At 38.2% G+C, this 14,349-nt stretch overlaps 1 protein-coding gene across 5 annotated transcripts in view; it reads right to left on the bottom strand.

Annotated features, from left to right (window-relative positions):
• The window catches only part of inpp4b (inositol polyphosphate-4-phosphatase type II B), a 264,526-nt gene that overhangs the window by 52,677 nt on the left and 197,500 nt on the right, over positions 1–14,349 (bottom strand). For all 5 annotated transcript variants that reach the window (XM_042425446.1, XM_042425454.1, XM_042425462.1 and 2 more), the window contains one exon: positions 11,294–11,424. In XM_042425446.1, coding sequence (XP_042281380.1) covers positions 11,294–11,424 — 131 coding nt within the window. The remainder of the gene's footprint in view (positions 1–11,293; positions 11,425–14,349) is intronic.

The raw sequence follows: 14,349 nt of genomic DNA, 5'->3' as shown, positions 1-14,349 counted from the left end.
TTACGTGATCAAAGCCCATCACTTCTGCACATATTGCCCGCTGGTGAATGATGCAGTGGTAATGTAGAAATTTGGGGAAATCTGGGTCACTTTTGCATTGTGAGACGAAGCCTGTCTGACGGCCGGTCAATGCGGGGGCACCATCTGTTGTCACACACACCAGCTTTTCCTCCTCGAAATACCCCTTCAATGCATCGTAGATATCAACCCCCTTGCTTTTTTCAGGGGCAGAGGTGTCAGGAGTTCCTCTTTTGTGAAGAAATCATGGAACACCATTCATACAAACACGACCAGCTGTGACATACTGCTGGTGTCTATTGTCTCATCACACCGGATGCTCACATTTCGGTCCAGCTGCTCTGTCAAGTTCTTAGGCATAGCTGACACATACATTATACACACATATATAGTTGACTGGTGATCGTACTTGCCCCCAATTGGATGTCAGAGAGAGCGGAGATGACTTTGGGCCCATTCTTTTCGTCTTTGAAAAAGGTGTTTGGGATTACCTTCATTGCTCCTTTCAGTACATTGCCATCTGAAAAAGGTTTCTTGTTCTTTGTCAAAAAATGTGCAGCTCTAAACAAATCTTCCATTGCTGCTTGGGATTCTTTCACTGGCCTAGTGAAAAAAAATTGCTGTTTGCCCAAAGCAGCCTTCAAGTCACAGGTTTTTTCTACCTGTAATGTGCTGCCTGGGGGGTAGCTAGCATTGAAGGTCTTGTGGCATGTACTGAAGTGCCTTTCTAAATTGTGCCGCTTTGTCATTGCCACAATTGCTCTGCAAATGAGACTTACACTTTCTTCTTTCACTGTTGTGACTTAGACAGATTCTGTGGTGGTCGCTTTGAACCCAGACAGGGTCAAAGACGGGTCAAAGCGGGTCAAAGTTATAAATTATACATACATAGTAAATTGATGCTTTTAAAATGTTATAAGGAATGATGAAGTAGTTGTTTTCTACATCAATGCAAGTGTTATTGAAAAAAAAGACAATTTAGGCAATCTTTAGTCCAAGCTCTACTGCTGACTCATGCTATTTTTAGAGCTTCCCAACGGGCGACTCATTGGCGCTCATGGACACCATGTTGGCTACCCATGACCAATGCGCAAATGCCCCCCTATATATACAGATGTATATGTATATATATACACATATGTTTACGTGTGCGTGTGTGTGTGTATATACATATACATACATATATATATATACACACACACACGTACATATATGTACATGTATTTAACATGGTTGTATTGTTTATACTGAACAGTTTGTTTGTCCTTTTTTTCATATGTTTGACTACTCCAAAATTTAAACAATTAAAAAATTTAAATGACAAAAAAAACAAAACAATAAAAATTTCTGCTAAACGATACTTTGTGGATTACAGTTAAACTCAAAATCACAATCTGACACTCCATGTTGGCTGCTCAAATCTAAAATATGTAAATAGGGTGAATGAGCCTCTTTGAGACGAGGCTAAGCTTTCAATAACAATCAAGCAATAGAAGCAATATCGAAGTGTGTGTGTGCCAGAAGAGGTAATTCACTTAAAATGAAGGTACTGGGAACAGGTACAGAAGACCAAAAAGACAAACAAAAACTCTCATATCACCAAACTTTCATAACCAAGTTTGGCATTAAAACTTTTAATTAAATTCTCTTTTAAGACACAAGAATTTGAATTTCTTTTCTAATGCATGAAGCTCAAGTTATAAAACAAGTAAAAATTATTCTAGTCAAAGTTCAGTACATTTTTTTCAGCTCGGATGTCACAAGTTATTTGGTCACAGAGGAGAGTGATGGTGGTAGGTGTAGAACATACTGATGTAATTCATAAAACTGAATTGCAATGTAATAACTATTATAAATGAGTTTCATAGAAGTGTGTTGCTATGCAAATAAGTCTGCTAGAGGAGTCGCATCTGTTCATTGTCATTATAAAAGAAGTATTTTCATAACTAACTGTCGTATTAGGCTTATCAAAGATGTTTGACTTACTGGTAAAGCACTGCTTAGACTTTTAGATTCTGTGGTGCTTTGTTGATGTTAAATTTCAATGCTTTTTTTTGTTGTTAGAACATCACAGTAGTAATCAACAAGATTTGTAGGTTTTGACAATATATAGTTTTTGATAAAATGTGATATTTGGCAGCGTTTTGATCACAGCAATTACTTGACACTGACGCAACATTTCAGTGCCGTGACATCTTTTCCTTGAATTGTCTGTTGATAAAGTTTAAATATCTGTCGACAATGGTCTTAAGTCTTCTGTCTGCTAACAAAGACTGGGGCCTATCATGATATCCACCCAGTTTTGTTTTGGTTTTTGTTCCAGACAACCTGCTTTTGCTGATGTGGGAAACACATCATCAAATTCCTTTGAACCAGAGGAAGTGAGTTTTTTTTCCCCAGGAAAGACCTACCAGGACAACGAAAAAACTCTCATGACCTGTGTGTGAGAGGTGGTACAGTATTGTTTGGATAGGTGTAGCAGAGTGGGGTTTTTGTACTGTAGCTCATATTGTATGTTCACTGCAGCATAATGACAAAAAAAGACAAAGTACAGTAGACCTTTAAGTATTCATATTTTCCAGCTCTTCTGTCTGACATGTGCCATAACTCTGCTTTGTGCTGAGAAGAACTAAAGTCCATCCGGTTCATTAATTACTCTCAAGGCAACAGACCTGTATGCACCAATCAGAGCCTCAGTATGACAGAAGATCTATGTTCACACAAAATGTAGATAAGAAAACCTTTTACCTGCCACAGATTTTTAACATCATTTTGCAGGTTGGCCAAACATGAAAACAAATCCACTGCACCACCATTACTGTATATAATCCTGGAATCGCTAACCCACTCAAGCTGAAATGTGTTTCCTCAGAAACACTTACGACTCAGCTGGAACTGACAGCGATGTGGCTTATTGTTTTCAAGCACTGAAAATCAATTATGTCTTCTTACTAAAGGTGGTAACAGATTTGCTGCCACTATCAAAGTGCAAATATAAACAGATGTCATTTCTAACCACTGACTGTACAGTCTGTGTGCTAAATATAGTGAAACCAGCGCTTAAGCTCCACATGTAGAAATGTGTAGTCGAGAAAAGTAACATTATTAAGTGCCAGAGAAACATTTAGACATTCAATTCATAATACCAAGGATGCCTCTCTGCTCTTAGCACATCTGATGTCCACGAAATTTCAGCTGGTTCACTCTTAAGGCCAAGACATGCACACATTGTAGGACTAGGGATGTGATTATTTGCTGGAAAATCATTGACCCCAAATACTGTATGTACAATTTTATTCACTCTGTTACAATTAAACTGATAGCTCATCACATATCTGTGCTAGAAGGAGATTTTTTCCAAAGGTTAACATTCAAGTCAATGGCTAAGCTGTCATCCCTGCTCAGCAGGCTCTCACTGGCGGCTCTATAGCTCTGGGGACCAGGCTAATTGAGCTGGTGACCGTTGTAGGTTAGATGAATTAGTCATATCAAATCCCCATCTGTTTGCCCAGGTGGGCTGGCTATGTGACAGAAGGGCTAGATGCCAGCACTGACTAACATCTGCCCACTATCTCTTCTTTTAATCTTTCCTGTCATTTCTTTGCTCTCAGCCACTTTTCTCTTTACTCTTTTGATTTCTTCAGAAGGCGACCAACCAATTTCCTATGCTTTTAGACACTCCTGTCTGGGTGCCTGAGGACAAGCTGAGGAGAAAAAAAAACAAGATTACAAACTACAGCAACCAGCACTGGAAACACAGTGGCTTGTAAGTGAGGTCTGTCAGATCAGTGTAGGTCTGTTTAAGCATGTAAATGGTTTCATCTTCATGGCCCTGTGGCACTGAGAGCACAGCAGGCTTTTTTAATCAATCCACAGTTAGATATGTACTAGATATAGTGGAGGATTGGAGACATGCTGCGTGAGCAGTGGAATCACAGAAGTGTGAACTGGAGAAGTGAATCATATCTGACAATGCATTTTTTAAAACTTTTTCTAATTCATTATTTTTAAGGGTTTTTCTTCATTATTACTACTTTTAATGGTAGTAACCTGCAAACTAGCAGTAGAATGTCTCTGAACACCATAGCTGAACGTCTTTACCTGGGGGGCAACACACTGCAGAGATTACTGTTCTAATATAGATATTACAGAGAGAAAGTAAGATATGAGTTATCATATCTTGCTGTCTGTACAATAACTAACTTTACTGCCAGCAACACAGATACATGACACTGCCTTAATCTACAATACGTAGCTCTGGGCCTTAAGTTGGAGCTTTAGCGAAAGTTCAGTCAGGAAGACTATCTTTTGCATGCATAGGCCTGTAGTTATATTTCTTATTTTATCCTGTCATTCACATCTCTGACGCATGCTCACTCATAATTTCCCTCACTGTCATTGTCTGGGGCTGTCAATTGAGCTATCAGCTGTTCACATCTATCTAACAGCATAATGACACACCTCCATTGTTGGCCTATCATCTTGCTGCTGTCCTTTTAAGTATGTTTCTCTCTTTGCCTTATGCGCATTCATGCTGCTGTGTTGTGCACCCCTCCGTCTCCCCATCACCGCCTAGTATTTGCAGATTCATCAGTTTCATCACTTCATCAGCCTCATCAGCCTTATCAGTCTCAGCAGAAGTCATCAGCCACCGTCACTTCCAGTGTCTGGACTCCACAGGGGGATTTATTATGCTGCTGCTCAGGGCTGATGCCCCTCGATTAAAAATCTCCCTGTAGAGTCGAAGCGCCAAAGACTTTCTTGACCATGACTTAATTACCACTACATCATCTGTTAAAATAAACAATTATCTTTACTTCATTCATTATGTCTCTTCTGATTGAACTGTAGTTATCACATAAATGGAGTTTAAGGATAACTGAATTTGTGCAGAGAAGTGCCAGCAGTATAGGAAGTCCAATAAACACCCCACTAACAGGAGAATGTCTGTGCCTTTAATTCGCCAGCTGGTAAACAATGAGAAGGGATGATTAATTTATGAAAGGAATAAAGTTATTAGAGCATCTGAAGTGTTCACTGAGGTCAGCTCATCATTAAAAATGGATAAAATGGGTTCAGAAGGGTGCTGAACCTGAACATGGCAACTCTGCCTCTCTGCTTCTCCTCTTCTAATTTAAGTTTTTCTACAACTTACTGTTTTTATTTTCTTTCTTACAAATAAATGAAATAAGAGAAAAATTAAGAAAATCCTACATCTGACCCACGAAATGTACACAGACCACTGATTCTTCTTTTGCACATGAAAATCCTCCTGACTCGGGATTGACCTTAAATTATACGAGCATTAGAGTCAGCCTCTAATTAATATAAATGCGCAAATAATCCTATTTAAGGGCAGCAATCCTCAGAGACATGTGCAAACCAGCGAATCATGGCTATTTTCAAAAAATAATTAGCTAGAAATAGAAAGAAAGGTGTTTTTGCAGAATATTATGATGTCACAGTGAAGTTGACCATTGACCTTTTGGATATACAATGTCATCACTTCATCATTTGTGACCTCACGTTTTGTGAGGTCACAGTGACCTTGACCTTTGACCACCAAAATCTAATCATTTCATCCTTGAGTCCAAGTGGATGTATGTGCCAAATTTGAGGAAATCCCCTCAAGGTGTTCCTGAGATGTCGCATTCACAAGAGAATGGGATGGACAAATCGAAAACATAATACCTCCAGCCACGGTTGTCACTGGTGAGGAGGCATAAAATTGCAGAAAATTGTAACTCCACAGTGGGGGAATATTTTATCCATGAATTTTCTTTTGTGATTTAAAGACCTACGGATCTACATAAAATATATAAATTATAATGATGTGAAGACATCCCAACTATATTTAGTTCTTACAAAATACTGACAGATTCCCTCAAAGTATTAATTTGTGTTTACATAAAAGTTAAAAGAACAATTACACCTGCTAATTTTTTTTATCTTCTCTTCTGACTGAAGACACTCAGTACACTTATTTTTCACCATTTGTTTAATCTTAGTCATTATCTACTCATTGTAACCTCTGTCTCTGCTCAGCTACTGTTTCACTCTCAAACCTCCTCCTCACTCTCCCTTTTTGTCTCTACGCTCCATCTTTTTTTAATCATATAAGGTATCAATAATTAATCTGCAGCGGCTTGCCCACCCAACTTGTTTAGCAATGTGTGTCATCCTGTTAATTTAAGTTAATGTAGGACTGAATTAGAGTGGCGAGTTGAGCATGGGCTCCTCCATGTACTGCAGCATCTGGGCCACACAAGGGACTTGTCAGGAACCATAATGACCAACGCCACATTATCCATTCCCCTCGTTCTCAACCTCCTCCCTCAGAGCCCAGACAGACATCACACAGGCTTAGCTAACATCATCTGCTAACATGGGGGAAGCGAAACGCAACAGAGACAAATATCTCATTATGGAGATAAGAGTAAATCGGAGTAAAATTAATCACAGTCATAATGGTCATACGTCCATAGTGAGTTAAAATATGCATGGGAACAGATTATGCAGAGAGGAAGAAACAAATCCGGAGTGATTGGTCAGTTTATCATCTTTATAATGTCTGTTCTGTTATTTCTGATTTTCATTAGTAACATTAGTGAGTTTAGTTGAGGACAGAGGCAAATACCAAAGTCTTACAAATCCCAATAACATCTATTATTTTTCACTATAATGTGCGTTTGTGTCTTGGTGGACTTGTGCATGTATAAGAACAATACCTGCTGTATATAGAGTATAGTATATACTGTGCATAGTCTGTTTATATGTAGTAGTGTTTTATCCTGCTTTTGAGTAATGAAACTAAACACAGCAAATACATTTACATAATTCTAAATATATTTTAAACACCTCATCATCACTGGCATTCTGTGGCATAATCACATGTCCAAATTTTCCTTGCTGAATGTCATTGGCAAATGAAAAACAGCCCAATTACTTTCTGTGTTCACATTAGAGCTAACTGCGTAGATTAATTTCATTATGTAAAACATTTGCAAAAAGTGTGCAAAAACATTTGCATACTAAGTAGAACACTAAATATTTGTAAATGAGATGCAAGACTCATGTTTTTGTTTGCACATAGAGATTTGTATGAGTTTTTAGGTGCACTGCACAATGTTTATTCTAACAAAACACAAAAGAGCTCATGGGCACACAATTTTCATCTGCCTCTGATGAAACCTGTGTTGCTATAATAATAATAAACTTTATTTGTATAGCACCTTTCCAAAACAAGGTTTACAAGGTGCTTTACAGTGAAAAAACAACAAACAGGAATCATGAAAATTAAATCAAAGTTAATCATAAAAACAATAACAACAATAGCACCATCAATAGTGAAGTAAATAAAATAAAGCATGAAAACATAAACACTGTAATAAAACATAAAAAAAACTTAAAAAAGAAAAGAAGAAAAGATAAGATAGGTATGCTGGACTATGAACGTGTGTTTTAAGAAGAGACTTAAATGAAGAGATAGACTTTACAATCCTAATCTCCTCTGGAAGGTTGTTACAAAGTCTGGGGGCCCTGATGGAAAACGCTCTGTCACCTGTGTTTTTTAGTCTGGATTTAGGAACCACCAGGAGAGCAGGAGTTGAGGACCTCAGGTCCTGTGACGGCATATGGGGAGTTAAAAGGTCAGAAATATAGCTTGGGGCCAAACCATTCTGGGCTTTAAAAGTAATAAGTAAAATTTTAAAATCAACTCTAATACTAACAGGCAGCCAGTGCAAAGATGAAAGAATAATGTGTAATGTGCTCTTGTTTATTGATACCTGTTAAAATCCTGACGGCTGCATTTTGGATTAATTGTAGGGAGGAGAGAGACTTTTTGCTGCAGATGGAGAAAAGGGCTTTGCAATAATCTAGCCATGATGAAATAAAAGCATGAATGACTGCTTTTGGCAGACAGAAATGGCTTAACGTTAGAGCTTTTCTTAAGTCGAAAAAAACACGACTGTATGACGGATTTGATATGGCTGTTCAAAGTGAGGTTGCTGTCAAATAACACACCAAGGTTTCTACACTGCAGAGTAGTAAGACAAGAGTATGAGCCTAGTATGTTTGTAATTTGATTGACAGAGGAGTCAGTGCCAACTAGAAGTATCTCAGTCTTTTTTGAGTTGAGTAGAAGGAAATTATGAACCATCCATTTATGAATGTCCTCAAGACAGTTTATAAGTGAAGAAATTTCATTGAAGTTATTGGGGTCACAGCTGAGCCAACCCTGGGTATCGTCTGTGTAAAAATGGAAACTGATGTTGTGAGATCTTATGAGATGCCCCAAAGGCAGCATGTAAATGGTGAAGAGAATTGGGCCAAGCACCGAACCCTGAGGAACCCCACAATGCATCCTAGAGGTAGAAGACCTAGCAATACCAACACATAAAGTCCTGCCTGTTACTAATGGTTGCTAATGATTATTGATGATTACTAATGATTACTCAAAAGCAGGATGAAAACACATACTACATACAAACAGACTATGTATAGTACATAACATACTGTATATACAGTAGGCATTGTCCTTATACATGCACATGTCCACCAAGACACAGACTCACTTTAAAGTGAAAAACAATAGATGTTACGTATTTGTAAGACATTATCTGTCTCTGTTCACAATTAAACCCACTAAATTATTACTAATGATTATTAATGACACTATCGAAAATCAGAAATAACAGAACAGACATTAAAAAGATCATAAATTGACCAATCGCTCCGGATTTGTTTCCTCCCCTCTGCATAATCTGTTCCCATGCACATTTTAACTTGCTATGGACGTATGACCATTATGACTGTGATTAATTTTACTCTGATTTACTCTCATCTCCATAATGAGATATTTGTCTCTGTTGCTTTTTGCTTCCCTCAGCTGATGAGAGATGATGTTAGCTAAGCCTGTGTGATGTCTGCCTGGGCTCTGAGGGAGGAGGTTGAGGACGAGGGGAATGGATAATGTGGCGTTGGTCATTATGGTTCCTGACAAGTCCCTTGTGTGGCCCAGATGCTGCAGTACATGGAGGAGCCCATGCCCAACTCACCACTCTAATTCAGTCCTGCATTAACTTAAATTAACAGGATGACACACGTTGCTAAACAAGCTGGGTGGGCAAGCCGCTGCAGATTAATTATTGATACCTTATATGATTAAAGAAAGATGGAGTGTTTTTACCATTCAAGAGCCGTGACACTGATGCCCACCCATTGCTCTAAATGGGACAAGAGGATGGTGTGATCAGCTGTGTCAAGCGCTGCACTGAGATCTAGGAGCACTAAAATGGAGGGATGTCTGGTGTCAGCGCTTAAAAGCAAGTCATTCATGACCTTAAGCAGGGCAGTTTCTGTACTGCAGTGAGCTTTAAAAGCTGATTGGAAAGATTCAAACATAGAGTTATCATTCATAAAGGCTAAAAGTTAATTTGCAACAATCTTCTCCACGACTTTGGCTAAGAAAGGAAGTTTGTTGAAATCATTTTAATTGAGTCTGGGTTTCTTTAACAGGGCTTGAAAAAGAGCATTTTTGAAATAGTGGGGCACAGTACCAGAAGAAAGGGAACTATTTAAAATGTTCAGTGTAAAATTGTATTAAAAACTTGTCCAGAATATCCAGAGGACAGGAGGAAGGGTTCATTTTGTTGACAGTTTCCAACAGTGTAGGTTGAGAGACAAGGCTGAAGACATAAAAACAAGTATTAGGCCTAGCGGGTACACAAACTGACAGGGGATCTACGGGTGAGGTAATACTCCGAAAATGAGGGAGATCTTTTGAGTAAAAAAGTTTAAAAACTCATTGCAGGTTTCAGGAGTAGTGTCTACAGAGGGGATAGGGAAAGTATCAGTAGCACAATTTACCATGTTAAAAATCACCTTGGGATTAGAAATATTAGATTCAATGAGATGGGTAAAGTAGGCATGTCTAGAAATTGTACCCTCAGCGTTAAAGCGCTTCATCAGAGCTTTAAGGTCCTCATGGTGGCCAGGGAGCTTTGACGCCTTCCACTGACGCTCTGCTTTATAACATTTACGTTTTATTGTACGAATGTTTTCATTATCCATTGCTGGGACATGTGTTTAGTTTTCCTGGTTTTAAATGGTGCAGTTTCATCAAGAATGGAATTGCAGATGATACTGAAATTAGTTAGATGCTCATCCACTGATAATAAGGACTCTATCTCACAAGGTTTAGTGTTAAAAGCTTTACTAAAATATTGGCAGAGGTAGAGTTAAAAACTTGAGACCCTAACTGTGTACGTAAGCTGCTAAAACAAGAAGGCAAAACCAAATTAAAACATATACACAATAGTGATCAGGAATACAAGGATCAGACCAAGTCAAGTCAGATAATGTAAGACCGTACGATAAAACATGATCAAGAGTATGGCCCCGACAATGACTGGGCCTAGTTGGTGAGTGAATAAATTAAAAGAATCAATCAGGGATAAAAATTCAGCACTTACTGTAGACTGATAGAGGTGCAGCAGACATGAATATTAAAATCACCTAGAATTAAAATCCTGTCATATCTGGGTAGGATTATTAGAATGAGAACTCTTTGACAGCAAGCAGATAAATGAAACAACCTCTTACTAAGCTTGCCATTGACATAAATCACCTAGAATCCGTCCTTCAGCTCAAAGTTGTCCTCTCTTTCTAGACTTAACCTATCAGGGTTTAGGGACACTGCAGTGTTTTGAGTTTGGCCAGGTCTGGCCGGATCTTTTACATTATAATAGTTCACATTACAGACATTACATTCTTACTCCTTTAATCACTCCCTTTGTGTCTCATCATTTAGGGAGGACACATTACAGTTAGGGACTAATTTCTCTGTTACCAATGCCAAATTTTTACCAAAAAATAAAAAATAAAATTTGAATTTTACTTAATAGAGTTGGTTAATTGATGAAATATGTGGTGCCATCTGCAAGATATAGCCAGGCACTCCACTTTTACATTTTTATGGTGCAACAGTATATACAATGTTACATTTCAATCCAGTGGACGGACAAAAGATTTTTTCTGTACATCCAAGGATAAACCATAATGAGAACAGCAAAAAAAAAAGATTTACATAAAACATGGACGATTATATCTGAACAAAGACATTCAAGAAAGCTACGGGACCAAGGACACTCCACACATCTCGGAACTATTTGTTTTGGTATGATTTTGAGTAAAACGCCTCTGTATGGGTGTGCATGAATGCATATGTGGACAAAGGTAGGAATGTAACATTTAGAAGCATGTTCAGTCATACCAGTAATCTTGTCCAGTTCAGCCAAAGTCTCCTGGTAGGAGCTGATGATTCCTCCGTATCGTGTCATCACCTCCTTTCTTAAGTTGTCCCAGTGAGGAGAAAGCTCCCCCAACTCTCTCAGATCCTGCACCCTACAGATAAACACAGATCAATGAGGACCTTTATTTACCTTTATTTCATAGATAATAAACAGATCATCAATATATTCCACAAATCTGAAATGGGAAATGTTTCTTAATTTCAGCTAGACATAAGACAATATCATTTAAGGGAGAAAACTGAGTGATATTGAAATCCAACATCTAGTGCTGGGTTATGTCCATGCTTTCCAAAGTCCTTTCAAATTATCTAAATTTTCCACAAAGGGTATACAAAAATCAACAATCCTGGTAAACCACAGACTCAAGCTTGAACATACTGTACCAGACACACATGCACACACAGTAACGTCCTGAAGCACTGTGTGCTGAGCCAGATAAACACATTTCAGAACCTCAGGCTAGTAGCTGGTGCCCACTTATCCACTCTGCCCTATCAAATTCCTCTCCTGCTTCTACCATTCTTCTACCATTACTTATATAATACACTGATTTGGTCTTTACTGGTGTCACTGGAGCGATCGGTTGACTGTCTTTCATTTAGCTGTGCCTGCAGCCTTAGGCCAAAATCATCTCAGCTCCATCTTTAGGAAAAAATATGGTGTGCGCATGCATGCATGTGTTTGTGTTGTGTGTGTGTGCGTGTGCGTGTGTGTGTGTGTGTGTATGGGGGGTGGGGGGGTTGGGGGGGCTGGGTGGCTGGCTGATATCCTGCTAGAAAGTACAGCCTCTTTCATTGGTTCATCATTTGCATCTGAAAGGTAACATCAGATGGACAGATATTCAGAATTCAGCCCTCCAGCATCCATTGAAAAGTAAATTGCAGTGATATTATAGAAATTAGAGGTTGAAGGAGGTTCAATATAGTATTCAGGATAACAAATAAGCATTGGTTTCATGATAACGAGCCAATTTCAATGATTACCTCATACATTTTGTATACAGTATGTCTTAAAATGAAAAGCCGCATGTATAAATGCTTGTTGGTTAGATGTATTGTTAAGACCAGGCATAATTGTGTGAATGCATAATGTAGTAGTTATGTCTTTGTTGTAGTTCAACTACTACAACAAAGCATTAGGAGCTGATAGCCTCTCCAGAATATTTCATGGTTTCCTCCAGGTAAGTAAATTATTTTTAGATTACTTTGAAGTATTTTCAATACACAGCAGAGAGTGATAGAAATGATGCCAGAGAGAGACAGAGACAAAAAAGAGGCAGAATCACATGAGATAAGAGTCAAGGTCATGGATACTGTATGACCAAACCCACAATGTTTCAAGGGTTGGTTGACCCAAATTACACGCATTAAAGAAAAAAAAATCTCACTCACAGCAGTATCGCCATGCTGTCAACAGTTTTAATGGGGACTTTTTTTTGTTAGAAAGTAGTTAAAATGAAAATTGTTCACAAAAGGTTCTGTGGATTATTGAGAGAATTGTTTCTGAAAAGAGATGTTGCAGATGATGATTTTACATTTTTTTCCTTTTTAGTTTTTTTTACAGCTGTGAGACAGAAATCCCAGAGATGAATATCTCCAAACCTGGGCAAATCAAGCTGTAATTATTTGCATGTGTAGACACCGCTAGAAGTAAAAGAAGGAAATATGTTTTTTAAATTGTAATTTTGGGGGAACTGACTCTTTACTGTAAATACATATTTCAGCATAGTAAGCAATAGGCAAACCCAGGATATATACAGCCAACATCTGCAAATAAAATGAGAGGATGCAGATTTTTAGCCTGGTTAAAAACAACAGAACTGGCTGAACAAATAGCAGATCACATATGAAACATATTCCTTATCTCTAGCCTCTTTCTAGTTCTAAAAAAACCTGCAGCTGGAAACAACCTCTAGGCAGAGAGGTGCCACATGCTGGGTGACTGCCAACATGCTCTGTAGGTGGCTGTAAGTAAGGTATGCTTATGGCAGAGGGTTCCTCACAAAGTAAGTACATTCAAAATTACCATAAGCAAAGGAAGTCTACAGTACCATGGGCAGTAGCATGGGCATGCATGATTTCAGGTTGATCAAAGGAAGCATCATTTTCACTTTTGGTATATCATTTGTGCCAGAAACCACTCTTAATTATCAACGAGTTTAAACAGAGAACAATGATAAATACACATGTGTATTCAGGAGGTGTTGTGTACAACAGTCCCAGAGATGAGATTAGCATCTTTGTAAATGAGAGTGGCTCAAAACTCCTATTTTGAAATGAAAACAACGGGAGAGAAAAAAAAAATCTAGCATCAGCTTATAAAAAGAGAGAAACAAATTACTAAAATAAAAAAGAATCACTTCTTTCTCATTGATGCATGCTAATGGAACAAGATAATGATATCTGAGCTCTTGTCGTGTCAAGACGACAGCACTGAGGTAGATTTCCCAGCTAGTGAAGTCTGAGTGGGACCAATCCACATTTCTCCCTGGTTTCAATCAAATATATTGTTTCCCGCATAAGAGGCCCCTAATACCATAAATGGGCCATTTTAACCAATCAAGAGACAATGTTCTGTTTTTTTTTTGGTTTATATAGCAAATGTTACATGGTACCAGATCATTACAGTGCTTTTTAACAGATTGCAACCATTCACGATAATCTATATCCTCTGACTATATCTCTCAGCCATTGCTATTTGTGCATCTCAGTGTAAAACCACACTATTGTCTCCTGAGAAATCTGTAATTTTGTGTCAGGAGTGGAGGTCAGGGCAGTGTCAGGGCCAGTGTAAATAATAGATAATGGATAAAATAATAGATAAACATGTCTACTTGCCAAATGAGGGTGATAAGGCAGTGGGATGGCGGATAGAGAGATATAGTATCACCTCCTTAATCAGAGTGCTATTGTCTAGAAAGAGTAAAGGTGTGATTGAGGGAAAACGTGATAAGAATGAGCATAGGCTGATTAACTATATGCATGTAAAAATGGTCACAATGCCAATCTGTTCTTTT

Source organism: Thunnus maccoyii, chromosome 2 (assembly GCF_910596095.1).
Source record: "Thunnus maccoyii chromosome 2, fThuMac1.1, whole genome shotgun sequence".
In the NCBI taxonomy this organism is placed as follows: Eukaryota; Metazoa; Chordata; class Actinopteri; order Scombriformes; family Scombridae; genus Thunnus; species Thunnus maccoyii.
The sequence above is the reverse complement of the archived record's forward strand: the minus strand, read 5'-3'. Positions and strand labels throughout refer to the sequence as shown.